At 41.2% G+C, this 18,500-nt stretch overlaps 1 protein-coding gene across 1 annotated transcript in view; it reads left to right on the top strand.

The window, feature by feature from the left end:
- The window catches only part of grin2ca (glutamate receptor, ionotropic, N-methyl D-aspartate 2Ca), a 74,260-nt gene extending 60,183 nt beyond the window's left edge, over positions 1–14,077 (top strand). Inside the window, 8 exon segments of the mRNA XM_034592387.1 lie at positions 1,777–1,930; positions 2,226–2,351; positions 4,398–4,627; positions 7,237–7,397; positions 7,532–7,719; positions 9,054–9,286; positions 10,473–10,836; positions 10,839–14,077. Coding sequence (XP_034448278.1) covers positions 1,777–1,930; positions 2,226–2,351; positions 4,398–4,627; positions 7,237–7,397; positions 7,532–7,719; positions 9,054–9,286; positions 10,473–10,836; positions 10,839–12,094 — 2,712 coding nt within the window. The 3' untranslated portion in view covers positions 12,095–14,077.
- The last annotated feature ends 4,423 nt before the right edge of the window (positions 14,078–18,500 follow it).

Below are 18,500 nucleotides of genomic sequence, written 5' to 3'. Positions count from 1 at the left end.
GAAAACTATTTTTTTAATAATTTCTGAAATCTGAGTTTTTGAAGGGTGTTTAATATTGCATTGCTCCTGTTAAAAATAGGTTAGAAATACAGTGTTGCACTTTCATAACGATGTCTGATGCAGGAGATGATTTTTTATGAAGAATGGTCACAATCTGGATGAGACTCATGAAACCGAAAATGCTGGATCAGATGTTTCTGATCATACAGAATCACAGACACCACAGACCCTCCCTGCCTGATAAACATCCACAGCTTTCAACCTATACCCTTAGCCAGTGTATTGAGAAGATCACTGATGAAAGATTTACACCAAAAACATATTTTTTTAGCTGTTGACATTGTAACTCTAATCCCTCTTTAATTCCCTTGAGGGAAAAAGGACAAATTGTCAAATTATGATGACATTTTCATTGAGCTGAACAAGCCAGTTTAAGGGAGACATACAATGTTTTTCTTTGTTTTTTTTTCACCTAGTGCAGATGTAGGTTGTTTTTGTGAAATATAAAAGTTAAAAAAGCCCAAAGTCTGTGGTAAAGCGAGCTCCTCTTCCCGACAGAAAGCACTAATGCCCCTAACCCTTGAAATGTACAGTATATATGAAAATCTTTTTATCTTTTGATATATATATTTTTTAATATGTTTATGTAATTAAAATACAACCGATTGTTTGACCAACTGTAGTGTTAAATTTAAGAAACATTAATTAAAATAAAAGTTGGAACCTTTACTTTGATAATAAATAAAAGAAAAACCTCAAACACTAGTCTTATCTTGCAAGGCCCAACAGTCCCCTTAAATTCAAGCTGCATCAAATCACACATACTCAAATATCAGTCCCTAAATATCCCTGATTATTTTCATCAAAATCCATGAATTAATCCCTTGGAAATTAATGAAAACGCCAAAAAAATGCTTTACCACACAATGTTTGAAATAGTGTCATGGATATCTGATCAGCAGTTTTTGCGTAATCCTGCTAACAAACAAACAAATGGACAGGGGTGAAAACATAACCTCCCTGGTGGAGGTAAAAGAGAAAAGCAATGTAGAGTCAAGATTAACGAGTTCATGAAGGTAAGGTCACTGTGGTGGGTGCAGGACGAACAGTACAAAAAGGAGGAGTAGGCATCCCAGTGAATAATCTCCACTGTCAGATTGCTCCTCTTCAGGAGTTGGAGAATACAACATTATCTCCTTTTTCTCTGACTTTCTTTCAAAAACAGCAGAAGGCTATCGGGCTCAATGAGGCATCAGCCTCTATAGGGGAGTTTATAGCTTGTGAGTGTCTGGACTGTAAATCTACCAGCTCCTCCATCAGCATGTTAAACAATGATGTGGTGGGACTGAAAATTCAAGGAAAGGGAGTCAGAGAGCGGTTGGATCTGTGCTGGTGGATCACTGCTCAAACAGCAGCGAAAAATAGCATCACCTCCTGTTCAGTTAGACCACCAGTGACCTTTAGCCTGCCTTATGCAACAGCCATTATGCTGCAGTATATTAGTATATTATGGTGTAGACTACAATGCTGTGTAATGGATTAAAGATGGATTAGATGGCGGATAATGCTTTACAAGCAATCGTCTGTCTGGCGGTTTTTGTGAGTCTGTCCTGACGGTAAATCGCCCTCAGGGACAGAGGCCGAGTGTGTTGACTTAACTGATGGATGAGATTTATCTCACAGGTCCGCAGCAGATGTCCAGTATAATGTCCTACAGACAGTCACACGTTCCACTCAACCCCAAAACTATCTCTACTGGCTCTTCTCCCCCCACAGGTGTTCTACAAGCGGGCGGACATGGCCATCGGCTCGCTGACCATTAACGAGGAGCGCTCTGAGATCATCGACTTCTCAGTGCCGTTTGTGGAGACAGGAATCAGCGTGATGGTCGCCAGAAGTAATGGGACGGTCTCACCATCTGCCTTTTTAGGTGAGCAACTCGTGTGCACTTGACATGAATGAAAAATGTTTTTGCAATAATTATTTTGTTATTGTCTTTTTGTACCATTTGCTTTTTTTAATCAACATAATTCTTATATTTTAGATTTGTTGGATGGAATTAGGCTCCTGTTAAAGCTGATGCAGTGACACAAGTTCATGATATTTGTCGTAAAACTTGTCTTTGTTCTAGTTTGCACGTTTTTTCTTGAAGTTGAGTTGACGTTTGAATCTTGAGCGTCTTGATCTTCTCACCCAACTTTCCCCTGTCTCCTCCGTCCCTGCAGAACCATACAGTCCGGCGGTTTGGGTGATGATGTTCGTCATGTGTCTCACCGTTGTGGCCATCACAGTGTTTGTGTTTGAATACTGCAGTCCAGTTGGGTACAACCGCAGCCTGGTCAGTGCCAAAGGTGAGTCTCGCCTCGCTCCTCCGTCCATCCGCGTATCCTCCCTTTACAAGCACAACACCACAGAAGAAGAAGAGGCTGTACAGAAATCCTTTTATGTGATAAGAAGGGATTGGTTAATCATATTTTGATTAATTAGAAGGCAAAAAATTACTCAAACAAAAATCAGAACGACAACTGTCTTTGCAAAGCAAACAGAAGCTTTGCATGGGAAGTTAAGGAATACCAATAACTATAAATATTATATATATAAATATAAAACAGAAGATGAAATGGAAGGTGAAGTGGACTCCCAAGTATCACAGCTTGGGTTTTCATTTTAATCCTTCACCTTTCCCATGTTTGGCATTCATTTTTTTTAAAGAATTATTTTTTCATATCAACTTATTGGACCCGAACACACAAGACACAACATGTGATTTGATCCCACTGGCATGATAGTGAATGAATAGTGCAGTGAATATGCATCACAATTCGTCCCTTCAATTTTGCAATAATGCTGACACAAGTATGGTGGATTTGTTTACAGGACACGCTTGCCGTTGCCATGGTTTGTGACTCGTAAAGTTATAAGTTGAATTTGGTTGTCCCTCAGTGTTGGTGGAAAATGGGATGAAGTGTTTTTGCTTACTTTTACATTGTGATAGTATGATTCAGATATTTTTGCAGATACATGTGCCATTAACCTAGCGCTAGCCTCTTTCTTATTATGAGCCTGCAAATAGTGATGCGAGTATTCTCAATGTGTTTTCTTAAGTTGCAGTGCATTGAGCTCTCAGGGCCACCGTACAAGAGTAGCAAATCAAAGTTTTACTTAGACGTAATTTATTCATTTTAAGATTGGCATCCCCGACTTCACACAAAGAGGTGCAATAAACACTTGACTGGAGGGGCTTTACAGAACATGGGAAAATCTAAACCTATTTACAGTAGCCACATATCAGATCAATGCCTGGAAAATTGAGATACTGCGGGTTTATCTTGGAGCAGTGTGGTCTATAAAATATATTTTAATGGATGAGATGAAGCCAGAGGGGTGCTACACTCATGGCTCCGATCTTTGAACTCATTGTTCTCATTGCATTACAAGGACATTAAATCAACTGATTTGGTTTAGACTTATCACTGAGATTTCGTTCAGCAGCTGCTACACTGTAATTATGTGTTATTCGTTATTTCATAAGACAATCTGCTGACATTTGATTTCAAGCTGAGGACGCAAGAGCTGTTTACTGTGTTGGCAAAGCTGACATTTTCTGATTTGCACTGAAAATCTACCCCAGGTCACCTGCATCTGGATCTAATTTTGTACCACATATCGACTTGTGCCGACTGGCCCTGGCACACATTGATCGTTTGTCAAAATTACAGCAGCTCGACTCACGGACACAGCAGTGACAGAGATGCCTGAGCTCAGTCAAACCTTCGTCATATATCTAAACTAAAACATGTACAGAATACAAACAAAAGGCAAGACAGGGTGACAAGAATAGTATGTTTTATGTCTTATACATAAATTTAAATATATCAGGTTTAAAGGAAAATCGACAAGAAAAGATGAGTTAACCATATGTGATGTACTTGTTAGACCAATCACATGTTTTCCTTTTGCGTGTCTTTGTCCAGCTGTATTCTCACATGGGCTAACTTGGACAATCGCTAGATATTTTACTCGGGGGCTGGCAGGAAAACTTATGGCAAATGTCCGAAGCAACTCACTCAGACATTAGGGTTGTCACATACATCCCTCTGGAAAATTTCAGGAAAATGTTCAGACTTAAGTGCATGTCTGAAAGGAATTAGACAAATAATGGTACCACAAAAACCTGGATGGTTAATCAAGGCACGTTTTTCCCCATGTGAGAGTAAGCATCCCAAAACACATTCAAAGAGTTTTACTTGACTGAATTAATTGAGGGGCAGTTGAAAAAACTACTTTGGAAAAGTCAACCGGTCATGGAAGACAATAAAAAACTGGACAATGGGGATTTTTCCTCTATTATTGTCTACCATACACTAACTGTCAAAATTGAACTTCATGCTCCTCAGAACCCGGAGGTCCCACCTTCACGATTGGGAAGTCAGTGTGGCTGCTGTGGGGAATCGTCTTCAACAACTCGGTGCCAATTGAGAATCCAAAGGGCACCACCAGTAAGATCATGGTCCTGGTCTGGGCTTTCTTTGCCGTAATCTTCCTGGCTTCCTACACAGCCAACCTGGCAGCCTTCATGATCCAAGAGCAATACATCGACACTGTCTCTGGACTGAGTGACAAAAAGGTACAGAGTTTTGTCACGGCCGTCAACATTCTGTTGCGTGTGTGTGTGCGTAGCTTGTGATGTACAGTTCAGGAAAAACATGGAGGTGTCTTTTCTAGATGGGCTATGGATGGCAAAGATCCAGAAATGGTAATGTGTCAGCTATGACTTTTCTCTTTCTCCAATTAGATCATAATTGTCCGGCCCCGGCAGCCCCCCAAAAAATTGAATAATTATAGCGCCATTATACTGCAACACTTTTTGCTATTTTGCTTATTCCCTTACACTATAATGCATTAGCTAAATATGTACATAATCAAAGATTACATATAAAATACATTGTAGGAATGTCATTATTAGTTTAGTAAATTAGTATTAATAGTGCCGCTATATGAGATGAACACTCCATTAAAGTCATGTTTTGGGTCTCAACACTATAAAAAGCAGATTATCAGTAAATCTGACCATTAATTGACCTTCAACATACCACATTAGTTATGAATTTGGATACCTAGTCCACAACTGGTCAGTTAACATTTGTAGACTTTTACTGGACCAAGCCATCTGTTCCATCAAACGATTGGGCCGTGGAGCTATCGGTTCTGTTGGACCCTGCTTTTAGGAACAAATACAAAAGAGTTCAGTGTTGAAATTAAATTACATCCCCAGACTCTTAAGATAGGGATGTCTGTGAAAAGACTATGAATGTAACACACAAGAGGATTTTCTGGGGCAGACAGTGATTATAATTTCTGGTATCTTTTGCATATTTTTCTGGCCTGAGGACATGTTTTATACGAATATTGACAAGTAAATCCAAGTTAAACCGTCAGCACAAGAAATGATTTGTAGACTCTTTGCTCTGCAGGCGACTAAAAGGATTAGGGAGGCATTTGAGGAAAAGACCAAGCTCATTTTGATTCTGGCAGCCATTTACACTTCTCGTCTCATTGTACATTAACCCGGTATGAGGAAAAAGAAACAGAGCTGTTTCAACAGTAAGTCCATAGATTATTGAGGAGAATCCTGCGTGGCAGCCTGCTGGGAATGGAGGGTTGGATTGCAGTTTGTCCAACTGTGCTGAACCCCTCAGGTTAAGCAAATGTAAATGAGGAACAAGATGAAGCCATAGAAAGTGACCTTGTATCAGAGGAGAGAGTGATGGAAACGACTCTTAGGACGCTGCGCTGTGTTAAGGCAGATGATTGCCTCATACCCACAGAACAGACACTTATCAAGAAAGTCCTTGTGACGGGGTAACACATCATTTGGACTCTGACATCGCCCAACATTTGTCAGCAACACACTCCATCTCTGTCTATCAGTAAGCTGTGTGGAGGAAATGTTTTAGTGACACGCTGTCAAAATTAAACCAGGTAGCTCAATCTACCTCACTGTCCTCACCAGGAAAACAACAGCATAGGCCATTCGCTCAAACAACCGATGTTGACATCTTCCTTGCGAGGGACCTCTTGTTGTCTTGCAAATAGTCGCCGTTCCTTGTAAGACACCAAGGTTAAAATTGCAGGATGTCTTTAGCACTGCACAATCTTTCAGATGTGAGGTGGTAGCACACACTCAAAGTGTCTTGACACCACAGATATGCATCCAATAATAAGCATTTCTTTCAACCATGACCCCACTCTATTCTTTCACCAACACAAATCATGTTAATTGTCTAAATCTAGTCATTAGTCATAATTTCAGAGTACGGTATCCTCTCTCTGCAGAGCAGTGGAGAATTCTCAGCATTGATTTTTCCTTTCGTTCGGTCTAGGCACTGTGCCATAGTCTTATAATGACTATAATGACTATGAGGAAAACCCTGATTGTATTCTGTATTTTTGTCATTCTGTTCCCCAGTTCTTTGTAGTGTTTTTCCTTTGTAGTCCTTGGCTGCTACTTCTGTCTGTTCTTTAGAAGAACCCACGATTTTACGTCATGGAGGAGGAAGTCGCCTGTTTCCTCAGATTGTGAAAGGACAAACTTGTGATTTTAGGTCTATACATATACACTTGACCTTGATAGATTGCTCACAGTTTGATAACAAAGTGCCTGCCTAAGGTTAATGAAAAAGTGCAATTGTGTCGGTACTTCCTCCCTTTCCCATTTCCTGTCCCCACAGCTAATTAAATTCATATAGTGCTGCCAAAAGCACAATTATAAAATGAGGAGTTCATTTAGTATTGCAGACAAGAACAAGGATGAAGGGAACTCGGATCCCTTTGGACACAGAGTTCATTACTGATTGTCAGGTCTTTGAATCGTCTTATTAGATGTGTAAATTAACAGAGCAAGAGGGCGGCACGATAACTAGCATGAAAGCACTTGAGAGCTGAGGCAGAAATCACAAAACACACCAATGAGGTGAATGTCATTGTATTAGAAGCTCAGCGCTTTTCTACTGGGCCAAGAGGATGACACATCTAAATGACAGAACAAACAATCAGGGTAATAGGAGAAACTGAATTTGATCATATGCTCATGCCAAGGTCTCTAAAAGGATAAAAACTATATCGTTCATTCATTTTAGAAGGAAATAAAATACAATTTCTATTCTCCAGTGTGCAAAGAATCAATATCACAGATAATTTTGTCTTCATCAATCCTTACTCTTCCTCTCTTGACAGTTTCAAAAGCCCCAGGAGCAGTACCCTCCATTCCGCTTTGGTACGGTCCCAAATGGCAGCACAGAGCGTAACATAAGGAGTAACTACCCCGAGATGCACTCCCACATGGTCAAATACAACCAGAAGGGAGTAGAGGATGCCCTTAACAGTCTCAAAACAGGGTAGGTGTCTGCCAAGCGATGTAACATATATTATATACTGTACATACAGCAGAACTGAAAAAGCGAAGCAGAGCCAAATGGTTAAATCAAGGCCAGTGAAGGTTGAGTGAAGGTTTGTTTCTTGACTGTTCTAGGAAACTGGATGCCTTTATCTATGACGCTGCGGTGCTGAATTACATGGCTGGCAAAGATGAGGGCTGCAAGCTGGTGACCATTGGCAGTGGCAAAGTGTTTGCTACTACTGGTTACGGCATCGCCCTGCAGAAGGATTCCCGCTGGAAACGACCCATCGACCTGGCTCTGCTCCAGTTCTTGGCTGATGGTAATTTCTTATATGTGTCTACACAAAGTGCGCATGTTGAATTTCAAAGATTATTACCAATAACTCGAGAATAATAGCTTTAGCTCCTTCTACATAAACCTTAATAGTATAAACGAATATGAGGAGACATTTTACTGCCATTAGGAAAGAGAACATAAGGTGGAAATGGATGTGAATACAAGGTACAAAATGTTATTATAGTCAAATTTATATAAATGACAAACGTATCATAAATGTGTGTCCATAAAACTTATAGTTTCCAGAGGTGGTTTAAGATGTGGCCATTATTCTGTTAACCTGAGCTCCTCCGGCAGGTTGTTTTGAAGCCTCTAGCAGAAGCCTGATCATCTGCTGCAGCAATATGCAATAAATTGGAAGAGGGATTATACAGATATGTCAGACTCAAGTGCGAACACTAAGTGCTGTGAAATCGAATCTTTTATCTTAATTATGGCGCCTATAGTGTTACCTGAGATATGAAGTAATTGGATAAATTAGCAGATTATAAATTCTATCCTGTGCCCAACTGCCATGTTTGTTATTGGCAAAGTAAAAATGATCTCTTGGGTTCTGGTGGCATTAGTGCCCTGATAACCTGAGGTGGGAGCCTTAAAAGGGAATATGGCAAATTTTTGAAGATTTACAACATAATTGAAAACAGCAATAACAACATTTTTTTCCAAATTTCTGCTTACCTTTACTTTTTTAGCTTGTGAGGTATTTAATTTATAATAATCTTAAACTATCTTAAAAAGCGTGTTACTGGTAAGAAACTGCTGTTGACTTAGAATAAGATAAAAAGGTTGTCAGGGTCTGTGTAATGCTAATCAGTTCAACACTGAATTCGATTTTCAAATGTTCTATGTTTCGTTTGTTTGAACAATGTAAAATTAGGGTTGTGGAACAGTTTTTTTCCAATTTTCCATTTTTTTAATGTTGGATAGAAATGAGAAATATAAAATCAGAAATTTTTAATTTCTATTTGTGTAATGGGCTGCCTGAAAGGGCGGGATCTATGCATCCAACTCACCTTACATCTCATTGGTTGTTGGGGGTCTGCCTGTACTGCCCATCAAACATTTTCAGACAACGTTTCAAAAAAATTGAAAATTCAATTTATATTTATTTTTAGCATCACACAGATCTGTCAGGATCCATTTGGCTAAATCACAAACAGACTAAACTTTTGCATAGTTGTTTTATGGGTGCTGAATATTTGAGAAAATTCCATTATCTCGGGTTGGAAAGTGTTTCATTATTCACTTAAAAGTCCAAGAATAAAACTGTTATGCAAATAAGACTTAAGCCTGTATTTCTGTGCTCCTCGCTCTCAGGTGACACACAGAAGCTCCAGACCGTCTGGCTCACAGGCATCTGCCGCAATGAGAAGAAAGAGGTGATGAGCAGTAAGCTGGACATTGACAACATGGCGGGGGTCTTCTACATGCTCCTGGTGGCCATGGGCCTGAGTCTGCTGGTTTTTGCGTGGGAACACCTGCTGTACTGGAAACTACGTCATTCAGTCCGCCAATCCGAACGGCTCGACTTCCTCCTGGCTATCAGCAGAGTAAGTAACATTCACATGAGAAAAACTGCAGACTGCAAAGATTAGTATTGGTTTTGGGGAGTCGGTACTTATTTCAGGAAGGAAAGAATTCCTATACCGATATATTGGCCAATATGCATATAAAGAAAATTTGGCAATGATTCCTAAGCTGTCGTATCGAACTCTTCTGACAATCATTTAATTGAGACTAGGTATTTTACAGTTTAACCATAAACATAACATACAAACTGTATACATACAAACTGTATACATAACAACATTTTAATAACTGAGAAAATACGAACAAAACGTTATTTTCTAAAATATAAACATAAATGCACATCTTTTCTGCAATGTTTATTCTGTTAATTGAATGCTTTCATATTAGCAAATATTATGCAAAATCTAAATGATTCCTGCATGATAACTAAATGGTAACTGCAGCAACATGGACAATACAACATGTGTGGATTAGAGCTCCATTTATAGCACCAACTCAATCCTGCATGCTCTATAGATATTTTCAAATTAAAGTAATCTAAATGCCACACGAGCAACAAAGCACTTTGTGTCGGATAATGTAAAAGTAACATAGGTGACGGCCTTGCTGCATGAGCAAATGCAGGTATAAAGCTCACTGTCTCTTTCAGGTATCCTTCAAAACGCAGCTTCAGAAATATCAGTATATAATTGTTACCACTGAGGGACAGCGGTATAAAAGAATATAATAAAATAAAAGGAGTTGAAAGCAATAAAAGGAATTCATGGATAGTTGCTGAAATATTGTGATGGTCGTGATGCCTTAGAAATTTAATTTAAATTGCCCCATTAAAACACCTTCATCTGTATGTCAACAGTAGTCAGAAGTCAGATTAAGTATTCCGAACCAATACAGTATTTGAAAGTAAAATAAAGGCGGTGGGATAAAAAAGGAGAAACTTACATGATCATTTTTCTAAGATCAAGATGTGTGCAAACAACCTTTTCCAAATCAAACATACAATTACCACAAACAACAATAAATCTATATCTGCAATAACGGTTTTCTGTTCTGCTGTTTCAATAGACATTTTAAAGAAACAGACCAAGATAAATCAAAACAAGCAAAACAAGACTGAAAGCATTTGGGAGTTTCGCAGATTGTTTGGGTTGACTCTGGTATCATTCACTCCAAGGTTTTAAAAGTCACTGTTCCGTCTGTCTGCAGGGCATCTACAGCTGCTTCAGTGGAGTAGAGCACACTGACCACAATGGAAGCATGCAGAGTCCCGACATCACCACCAACTATTCACAAGCCAATATGCTAAAGATGCTACAGACAGCGAAGGACATGGTGTCCTCTGCCAGAGTGGAGAACTCTCTAGACAACGCTACCAAAACAATAGAGAACTGGAGCAGGCGGGGGGCCGACAATGTGCGGGCTGGCCTTCCACCCAGAGTGACAGCCACCGACATGACCTGCAGCCGTCTACCCTACATCTCCAGCATCACTGACAACCACTCACCATACCCCCAGAGGGCCCTCACACCCACGTTCCCAATTCATTATGGGGACAGCTCCACCCAGCCCTACTCGAAAAGCCCCGCGTGGTGACTCGGCCCACCCCACTCCGCTACACACTACCTGCGCGCAGCAGTCAGCACGTCTTAGAGAGGACTCTGCCCATCTCCAGCCTCAGCAGTCCTCACATCGCAATGAGGGACCCTGCTCCCTCCGGTACAGCTAACCCCTACCACAGCAGCAGGCTGTATGTGGAGAACCAGCCCCGCTACCCAACGTCCCCTTTTGTTCCTTACAGGGAGTTTCAGGTCCCCGATATCTACGTGGAGCACAAAGGGCCACTGAGGAGGAAGTTTAGCTACCCTCCTGACTGTGTGAGCCGCAGGAGGAGGTCCCATAGCTACGTGTTTGATGCTGCAGACCCCAGAGTGAGAGGTGACTATGATGAACCTCGTCCCTGCCTTGCTGAATTAAGGGCCAATCACCTCCTGAACAACCATGCCCCTGATGCTGCTGCCATTTCCTGCACTGCAAGACACTATCCTGGCAGCAGCACCAGCTGCAACTCCTGTATGAAGTCTTATCTGGAGCCCGAAATGGATGATGTCCCACTCCTGGGGAAGGACAAACTCAACCGCCGCGCCTCATTTCTCAGAGCCACATGGGGCAACGACAGGATCCATCAGGTGGATGAAACAAAGCCCTCAACATCCACATCTCCCTCCACCCGCGTAGACATGCCTGACCTGTTTCCACGGGTGGTTGTGGCCAACCCAAAACCCCACAAGCTATACAGCAGTCTCGGGCACAACCTGTCCTGCTACCCCTTGGCTGCTGAGCCTGCGTACTTGGACCCTGCCCACATGGGGTCCTATCCCTACAAGCAAAAGCTCAAGTACGCTGACTCCACTCGGCTGCCCTCGTACAGGGAAGCCATCTTGCAGAATGCCGCTGCCCTGCGCCGCTCCTCCTCCACAGTGGTGCACAGACACTACTCAACCTACCTGAACTCATACACAGACTTACCAGTGTATGTGGGGCCACTGGCCCAGGGACCATCCCAGTTGTATGATGGTTCCAAGGACATGTGCCACATGTTTCCTTGTACAAGCCACTGCCCTGAAAATGCAGCAATGCTGCCTCGTATGAGTGACAGACAGGTGGTTTACCACAACAATATGTTTGGGGCCTATGATGGCACAGGAAAGAGAGAGGACCCAGGTATTGGGAGCAGAGAGCGGAGGCAGGTGCTGGTGGCGCGGAGAGTTAACAGTCCCTATGTGCCAAAGCCCTGGGGCAGGGTATCCAGCCTGGAGTCGGAGGTCTGAGCCACCATCCCCACTGGACTTCCACTCAGCTCTCATACTGAGCCCCTGTGAGGAGGGGTATGCCTGGGGCTTCTCCCCTCAGCCTCTGGTTAAAGCAAAAATCTAACTCTACACCAACAGTGTATTTGAGAGTGATGACTCCCAATTATGAGTGCAATAATATCCTAGGCAGCGAAATGTAAAGGAGAAGACACTGACAAGCAAATTAATCCTGGGACTTTGTTAGCCAAACTTATAATAGTTAAAAAAGAAAAGGCAATGTTGGAAAGTATTTAATAAATAAGAATTTAATCTATTGATTGTTATTTAAAGGATTTTTAAACTGTGTTGCTGTGTGAAGAATTCTGGGAGACATTATACTGTAGCCTCTCAGTCTGAGTACAACTTGAGACTTTTTCTTTTTTCAGTACCCACCATTTCAACAGAGATAAATTATTCAAATAATTTAGTCATCAAACTACTCACTTATTTTCTGTGAATTTTCTAGCTCCTTGACCTTAGGTGCAAAGTTGCTTCTGGGGCTTCATTGGTCATTAATGTAATTTGAGTGGGATTTAAAAAAAGGGAAAACCATTGTAAAAGAGTATCACGTGTATTTCCATTGTTACGCTACCCTTTAATAATAAAGAACAAGGTCATCACAAGGACCTTTTGGAATCATCAGTCCTCTCAATCTGTACGTAAAACATGCTCTCACTTTGTGCAGTGATAAATGAATCTGACTCTGCTTTTCTCATGCTCTGTTGTACACACAATTTATTGCCAAACATAGACTATATAAATATGGACGACACATCTCCACTTCCTCCCGCTATTCAGAAATGAAGCCAAAATATCTCAGATACAAGCGCATCTTACGTTGATTACGTCATTTGCACAGTATTGATCAGGGGATGGAGCTGCAGTTTTGAGGTACCGCCGATACACATCAAATTAATGTGATAAGAACAACCCAAAATGCCAGCCACCATCTTTGAGAAACTTTTATTGAACTGTTATTTTACTTTTTAGTTTGGTCCGTCACCCATCTGCTAACATGGAGGAGTCACCTCCATGACATCTGACATGATTCTGACATGATCAGTCACCAGGGGGACGATCAAGGTGCTTACTTTTTTCAGGAGCCTTCACGTCGTCCATCTTTACAGTCCAGTTTTGTGAAGGGTGAAGAGTGAAGACACCATTGGTGCAAGATGGCAGCGTTCGTATGCGGGTCATTCTGGCTTCATTTCTGAACAATCTATCTTTATTTACAGTCTTTGGTCAGGACTATGCTGGACCACCACTGTCTAGGTAATCAAGGGGAAGCAGTGCACACAACCACAAGATTAAGTCTGCCCTCAGCTAAATCTAAAGTTAAGAGCTGTACAGATACTGAGCCGACACACGCCTGTTCTTGTAAAATACCTTGTGTAATCAGGAACACTGGTGTTGTCACATTTATTATCCAAAGGGACAATTACCACACTGTAGCGTCTCTAACAGGTTCTGCAAAAACAAGCAGCAGTGTCAGCAGCCAAGTTTACAAGCACATAAACACTGCGTGAACAGAGCCAAGATCGTGTCCCAGTTCCACATTAAACAATGACTGTATACAGTATAGACTATATGCTGATAATTATATCTAACTTTACTGTTTTACACTGACAGAAAATCAACTGAAATTCGGACATTTCTCATTTAAGTCGACTGCAGCCGACACTTACCCCTGCTGAAGTAAGGTGAAGTCTTCAGGAAGAGAGCTGACACTGTTGTTTTTGTAAAGAACTATCACAGGTCCAGGCTGCAAGGACAGGAAGTGTATGGTGGTTATGAGTGATGTAATATTGTAGAAAACAATTATGTCCACAGGCTGCATGCAAGAAAAGTAATATTAAAGCCATCTTACAATATTACCTTGAGTTTCTAACTCATGTTAACAGATGGGACATGGACCAAACCATGAAAAATCAGTACGTGTTAAATAAATTGTTCTCAAAGATGGATTCAGTTCCACTGGTGTATGTTCAAGTGTTCATTTTTCTGAAAAGCTTGGTTATTTAATTATTTTAAAATGGGCTAAGATGTCACGATTGACAGCTGAGAATGACTCGTGATTGGTCGAGCAAATTTATCAGCAGGACATTGATACCCCGGCTCCATATCTTGATGCTGCGAATGTGGAAAAAGCCAGCGTTTGATGTGAGCTTTTTTGTACAATGGGAGGAAGCGGAGATGCGTGGAGACGTGAAATCACAAATAAAATTAGAGCAAATACCGCACAAATATCTAAAACAGCAGCATGAGAGATATTGTCGTTGCCAACGCACATTTGCTTCTCTACAGGACCTTCAGTAACTTTAACAACATGGACACTGTCATGGCTAATTGGATGCTCAATTAGACAATACAGTTAATGTATATATCTGTGTAATATACATTCTGTGTTCGCCTCTATCAATTCTTTTGTGAGGACAAGCTGACTTTTGATGTCATTTGAAGGTGTTTCTGGGTTAAAAGCTTTGCGTAGCTCCATCACAGCAGGGTGCACTCGCCAGCTGGAGCCTCTAACTGATACTGATCTTCACTGGAGCTCAGTACCGTATAGAAACGTGACTCCTAATTGGACAAAGAGAGATTAATGCCACAAGCACTTAATAAGTGTGAGAACTTACTCTCGGCTGAATAAACCAATTTGTGGAGCCCTAAAGTAAATGTCTGCAGATGAATATATGAAGTCTTTCACTGCGCTCGCCGGCCGCAGCAATACTCAATAATTTCACACAGTAATTAATGAGTAATTCTGCGATCTGTGTGCTTTGTAACGTGACAAATTCATTCTCTCACACTCCTCTATGCATTCATAGAGGGTGAGCACACAGAGATGAGCCATGCAAGACATTTCATTTTCCCAGTTGTACCACATAAATACTAGGCAGGATTTTCCAGATAGACTCTGGGAATAATTTATGAATATGATTTGACCCTTGACTCCCTCAGCACACACAGACAAATATTAAAATTAAATATAGTCAGAGGCACATCTGGGTTGCTAATGTGTAAGTGTAGCCAGAGTCAAGTCGACCACAGGCCTCAGGAATTCACTTTACATTTTTGAGAAGAAGCCTTCTAAACTCATCACCCTGGATATCGTTTTTGCCCCTGAGTGTGTGTATGTACAAAATAACTCAACAATGCATGGACAGATCTCCAATTAACTTGGTGTGAATATTACTTGGGAGTTTATCTCCAGATGATTAGATTTGGAGCTGAACAGTTAAAGGTCAAGGGTCAATGTCAACAAAATGAAGGTGCAAAATACACATTTTCCAAGATACATCCACAAATAATAGAGCTGATATTGATCAGAAAATTATTCCCCATAATACGATGTCGTATAAGTGATGTCATGAAGCATAGATCGAAAATGCTTTTTTCCAGGTATCTCTGCACCTTTAGAACTATAGACACAACTTAAAGCTTATTTTGATCAAAAATGATCAAGGATCATATGGTAGGATAGTAACGTCTCATGAGATTTCAATTTGAAAAAGTTAGCATTTCGTTATTGGGGTATATACAGCATGCTTTTCATTTCAATGCTGCTGCCCTTAAAGTGGTCGATCTACAGTATTTACTTTCTTCTCATCAGCGGAGAAATCCGTCAGAGTTTTTCCCCCCCGAACAGACTCCACCCCCTCCCTGAACCTCAAAGGTCACAAAGTCAGGTCCTATCCTAGAGGACGTACCTGCTGAGGGTAGGACCCCTGTTCCCATTGTCTCCTGAAGGGCTGGACTTGTAAAGATCACAGGTAAAAGGAAACACCTAGTGGTCCTTGGAAAGAGAGACAGGCTCTCTTTCATCATGCTGGCGTGCTGCTTAGTTGTCAAACCAAGTCCCTGCTGGAAAAATAACAAAACCAACTAGGTCTCTGTATGCAGGATTACGAAGGGGGACTACATTTTCCTTTGCAGAGCCAGTAAAATGATCAAAGTATCATTGTAATTGTATATCAAAACACAAATAAATCAAGTATAATATAATGAATACTATGAATAAATATATATATTTCACTAAAATGCATTGCACAGTTTATTGCGCTTCATGTTCAGGTTCAACAGCTCTAAGCTGTTTTTCAGATGCTTGGTCCACGACCTATCGACCGATTCACCACACAAATATGCTGATTCATATAAAATACTGTATATTACATATTTATATTCCCTATTGAAATATTTCATTCTTTAATCCAGGTAATTTACATCCCCTATTTGGATGCAATTGTCACAGTCAGCTTAGATTCAATTTTCACATTTTTTATAGGAATATATTAATTTCCAGTCTGCATAGGATCAATGCTGCTGCTGTTAAGGTTGTCGATAAATTAATAAAATTCCTCAAATCAGCAATGAGTAGGACAAGTACATTGAATTAACATGACAGGTGTCACTCAAATCGGATTCATTAGGTCAAAACAACAATCACTTGAGAATAGTATTAACAGGAACACAGTGTTCTGTGACTGATAACAAAGTAAAGCAAAGTGGTCATTTAGTGTGATTATCAGGCTGGGAAAGTGCCAGGAAATTTATGAACCAGGTTTCCTTGTCTGACTGCCAACATCGGCTATACAGTCATAATGCCAAGGTCGTGGCACTTTAGAGTGATGTTCATTTAAACTTTATTTGTAAAGCGTTTTTCAAACAGGTTAGTGCTGTTCATGGTGCTTCACAAATGAGCCGAAAATACGACAAAACGAAAGAAAAAAGTCCACAACACATCTTCTTCACATCTATCACTTTTGGTGATATAGGCCGATTCCGCTGTTGATGTGCTGCCACCAAAACCTGTCCTGCCTCCTGCGTGCTCTGATCCGGAAATGTTCCTGTTGTAGTGAACGTGTTTGACATGGACCTTCTCCTGCTTCGTTCTTCATATGTGAAAGACAAACTCTAGAAAAAGGTCCAGACCCAATTTTCTGGATATGTCATATCTGAAAACATCTATGGATGTCATCTCAAAGGTTACACCCAAACATCACCGACAGTTGACACTAACTCAGACTCAAAAGCAAGTGACATTACCAAAGGTTATTGCTTTTCTTGCAGGAGAACATCAGATTCTTCTTCTTATCATTGAGAGAAAAGAAAAGTGCAGAGTGTATGTTTCTCTGGATACTGATCTGTTCATAGTGTATCTGAAAACACAAAACCAACTCCCTGACAATGCTTCACCTCCACTCTGTGTGGTTCCACCCCTCACTTTTTCTCTTAGACCCCCCCACTTAACCCACAGACAATGTGTTAGTGATGTGTTTAATCAAACCACCTGGATGGAGAAGAGCTGGACGAGAGCCACACACATACACACACAAACACACACACACACACACACACACACACACACACACACACACACACACACACACACACACACACACACACACACACACACACACACACACACACACAAACACACAGGGCCCTTCTCATTAGCTCAGTCATGATGTGAATAGACCGGTGCTGACCACCGGAGCAGGTTTCTGCAGAGACCGAGGCCAGCCGCTGTTTGCTTGATGGATCCTTCAACTCCTCTTCCACTGCAGGCATGACAGAGGGAGGGAGACTCGCAGCTGCAGGGGGGGTCGACAAAATTATGGAAACAGATACAGCTTATACATCGCAGATACAAAGTCAAATGAGTCACATTCTGAAGATGACTCACAATCAGCACCTTTACCGTGAGTTGTCAAAGTAAGATCATGCAACCGAGAGCCACAGTCCAGTCGGATCAGTCAAACGTGCAATGCAAAACAAAAGCTAGCTTCTTGAAAAAATTTGCGGGTTGCTATATGTAAGGATGCGACTGTCCAATTCAGTTTCTCTGGACATATTCAGCAACTTTTCCTGCGAGCTCCCTGGTGAAATGTCAGAATGAGCCCATGTGAGAATGCAGGAGGAAAATGTCTGTGAAAAATTCACAGCGAGCGAGTGAACATGTTGATAACACGTCTAACACGCGGCGGACGTGAAATTGGAGGAATACAAATATCACGTAGGAGACAGCGACAACGAGATTCTAGAACACCAGCGTCAGTGGACTGTGCTTTCCACAGCGGAATTTATACATCATGTCCTCCTGCCAGATTCATGCTCCACCCAGACCTCCTCCTCGCCTGAAAGTTCCGGACATTTCCCTGTTGTTCTGAGCGCATCTGTTTCAGAAAATTTCCAGCCTCACTCTTCATATTTGAAAGGTAAACTCTGCAAAACACCCACAAGTCAGGTCACTTCCCAGAGTTTATGTCTGAAAAAGGCTCAAGTCTTTGTCTTTAAATGAACATATTTATTTGTGTCAGGCCTCCAGGACTGAAGAGTTAAATGTATGTGTGTGGTATTAGCGCCGCCATGTCAGTGTAGTTTTGAT

The sequence above is a fragment of the Hippoglossus hippoglossus genome, chromosome 8, assembly GCF_009819705.1.
Source record: "Hippoglossus hippoglossus isolate fHipHip1 chromosome 8, fHipHip1.pri, whole genome shotgun sequence".
Classification (NCBI taxonomy): domain Eukaryota; kingdom Metazoa; phylum Chordata; class Actinopteri; order Pleuronectiformes; family Pleuronectidae; genus Hippoglossus; species Hippoglossus hippoglossus.
The sequence above is the reverse complement of the archived record's forward strand: the minus strand, read 5'-3'. Positions and strand labels throughout refer to the sequence as shown.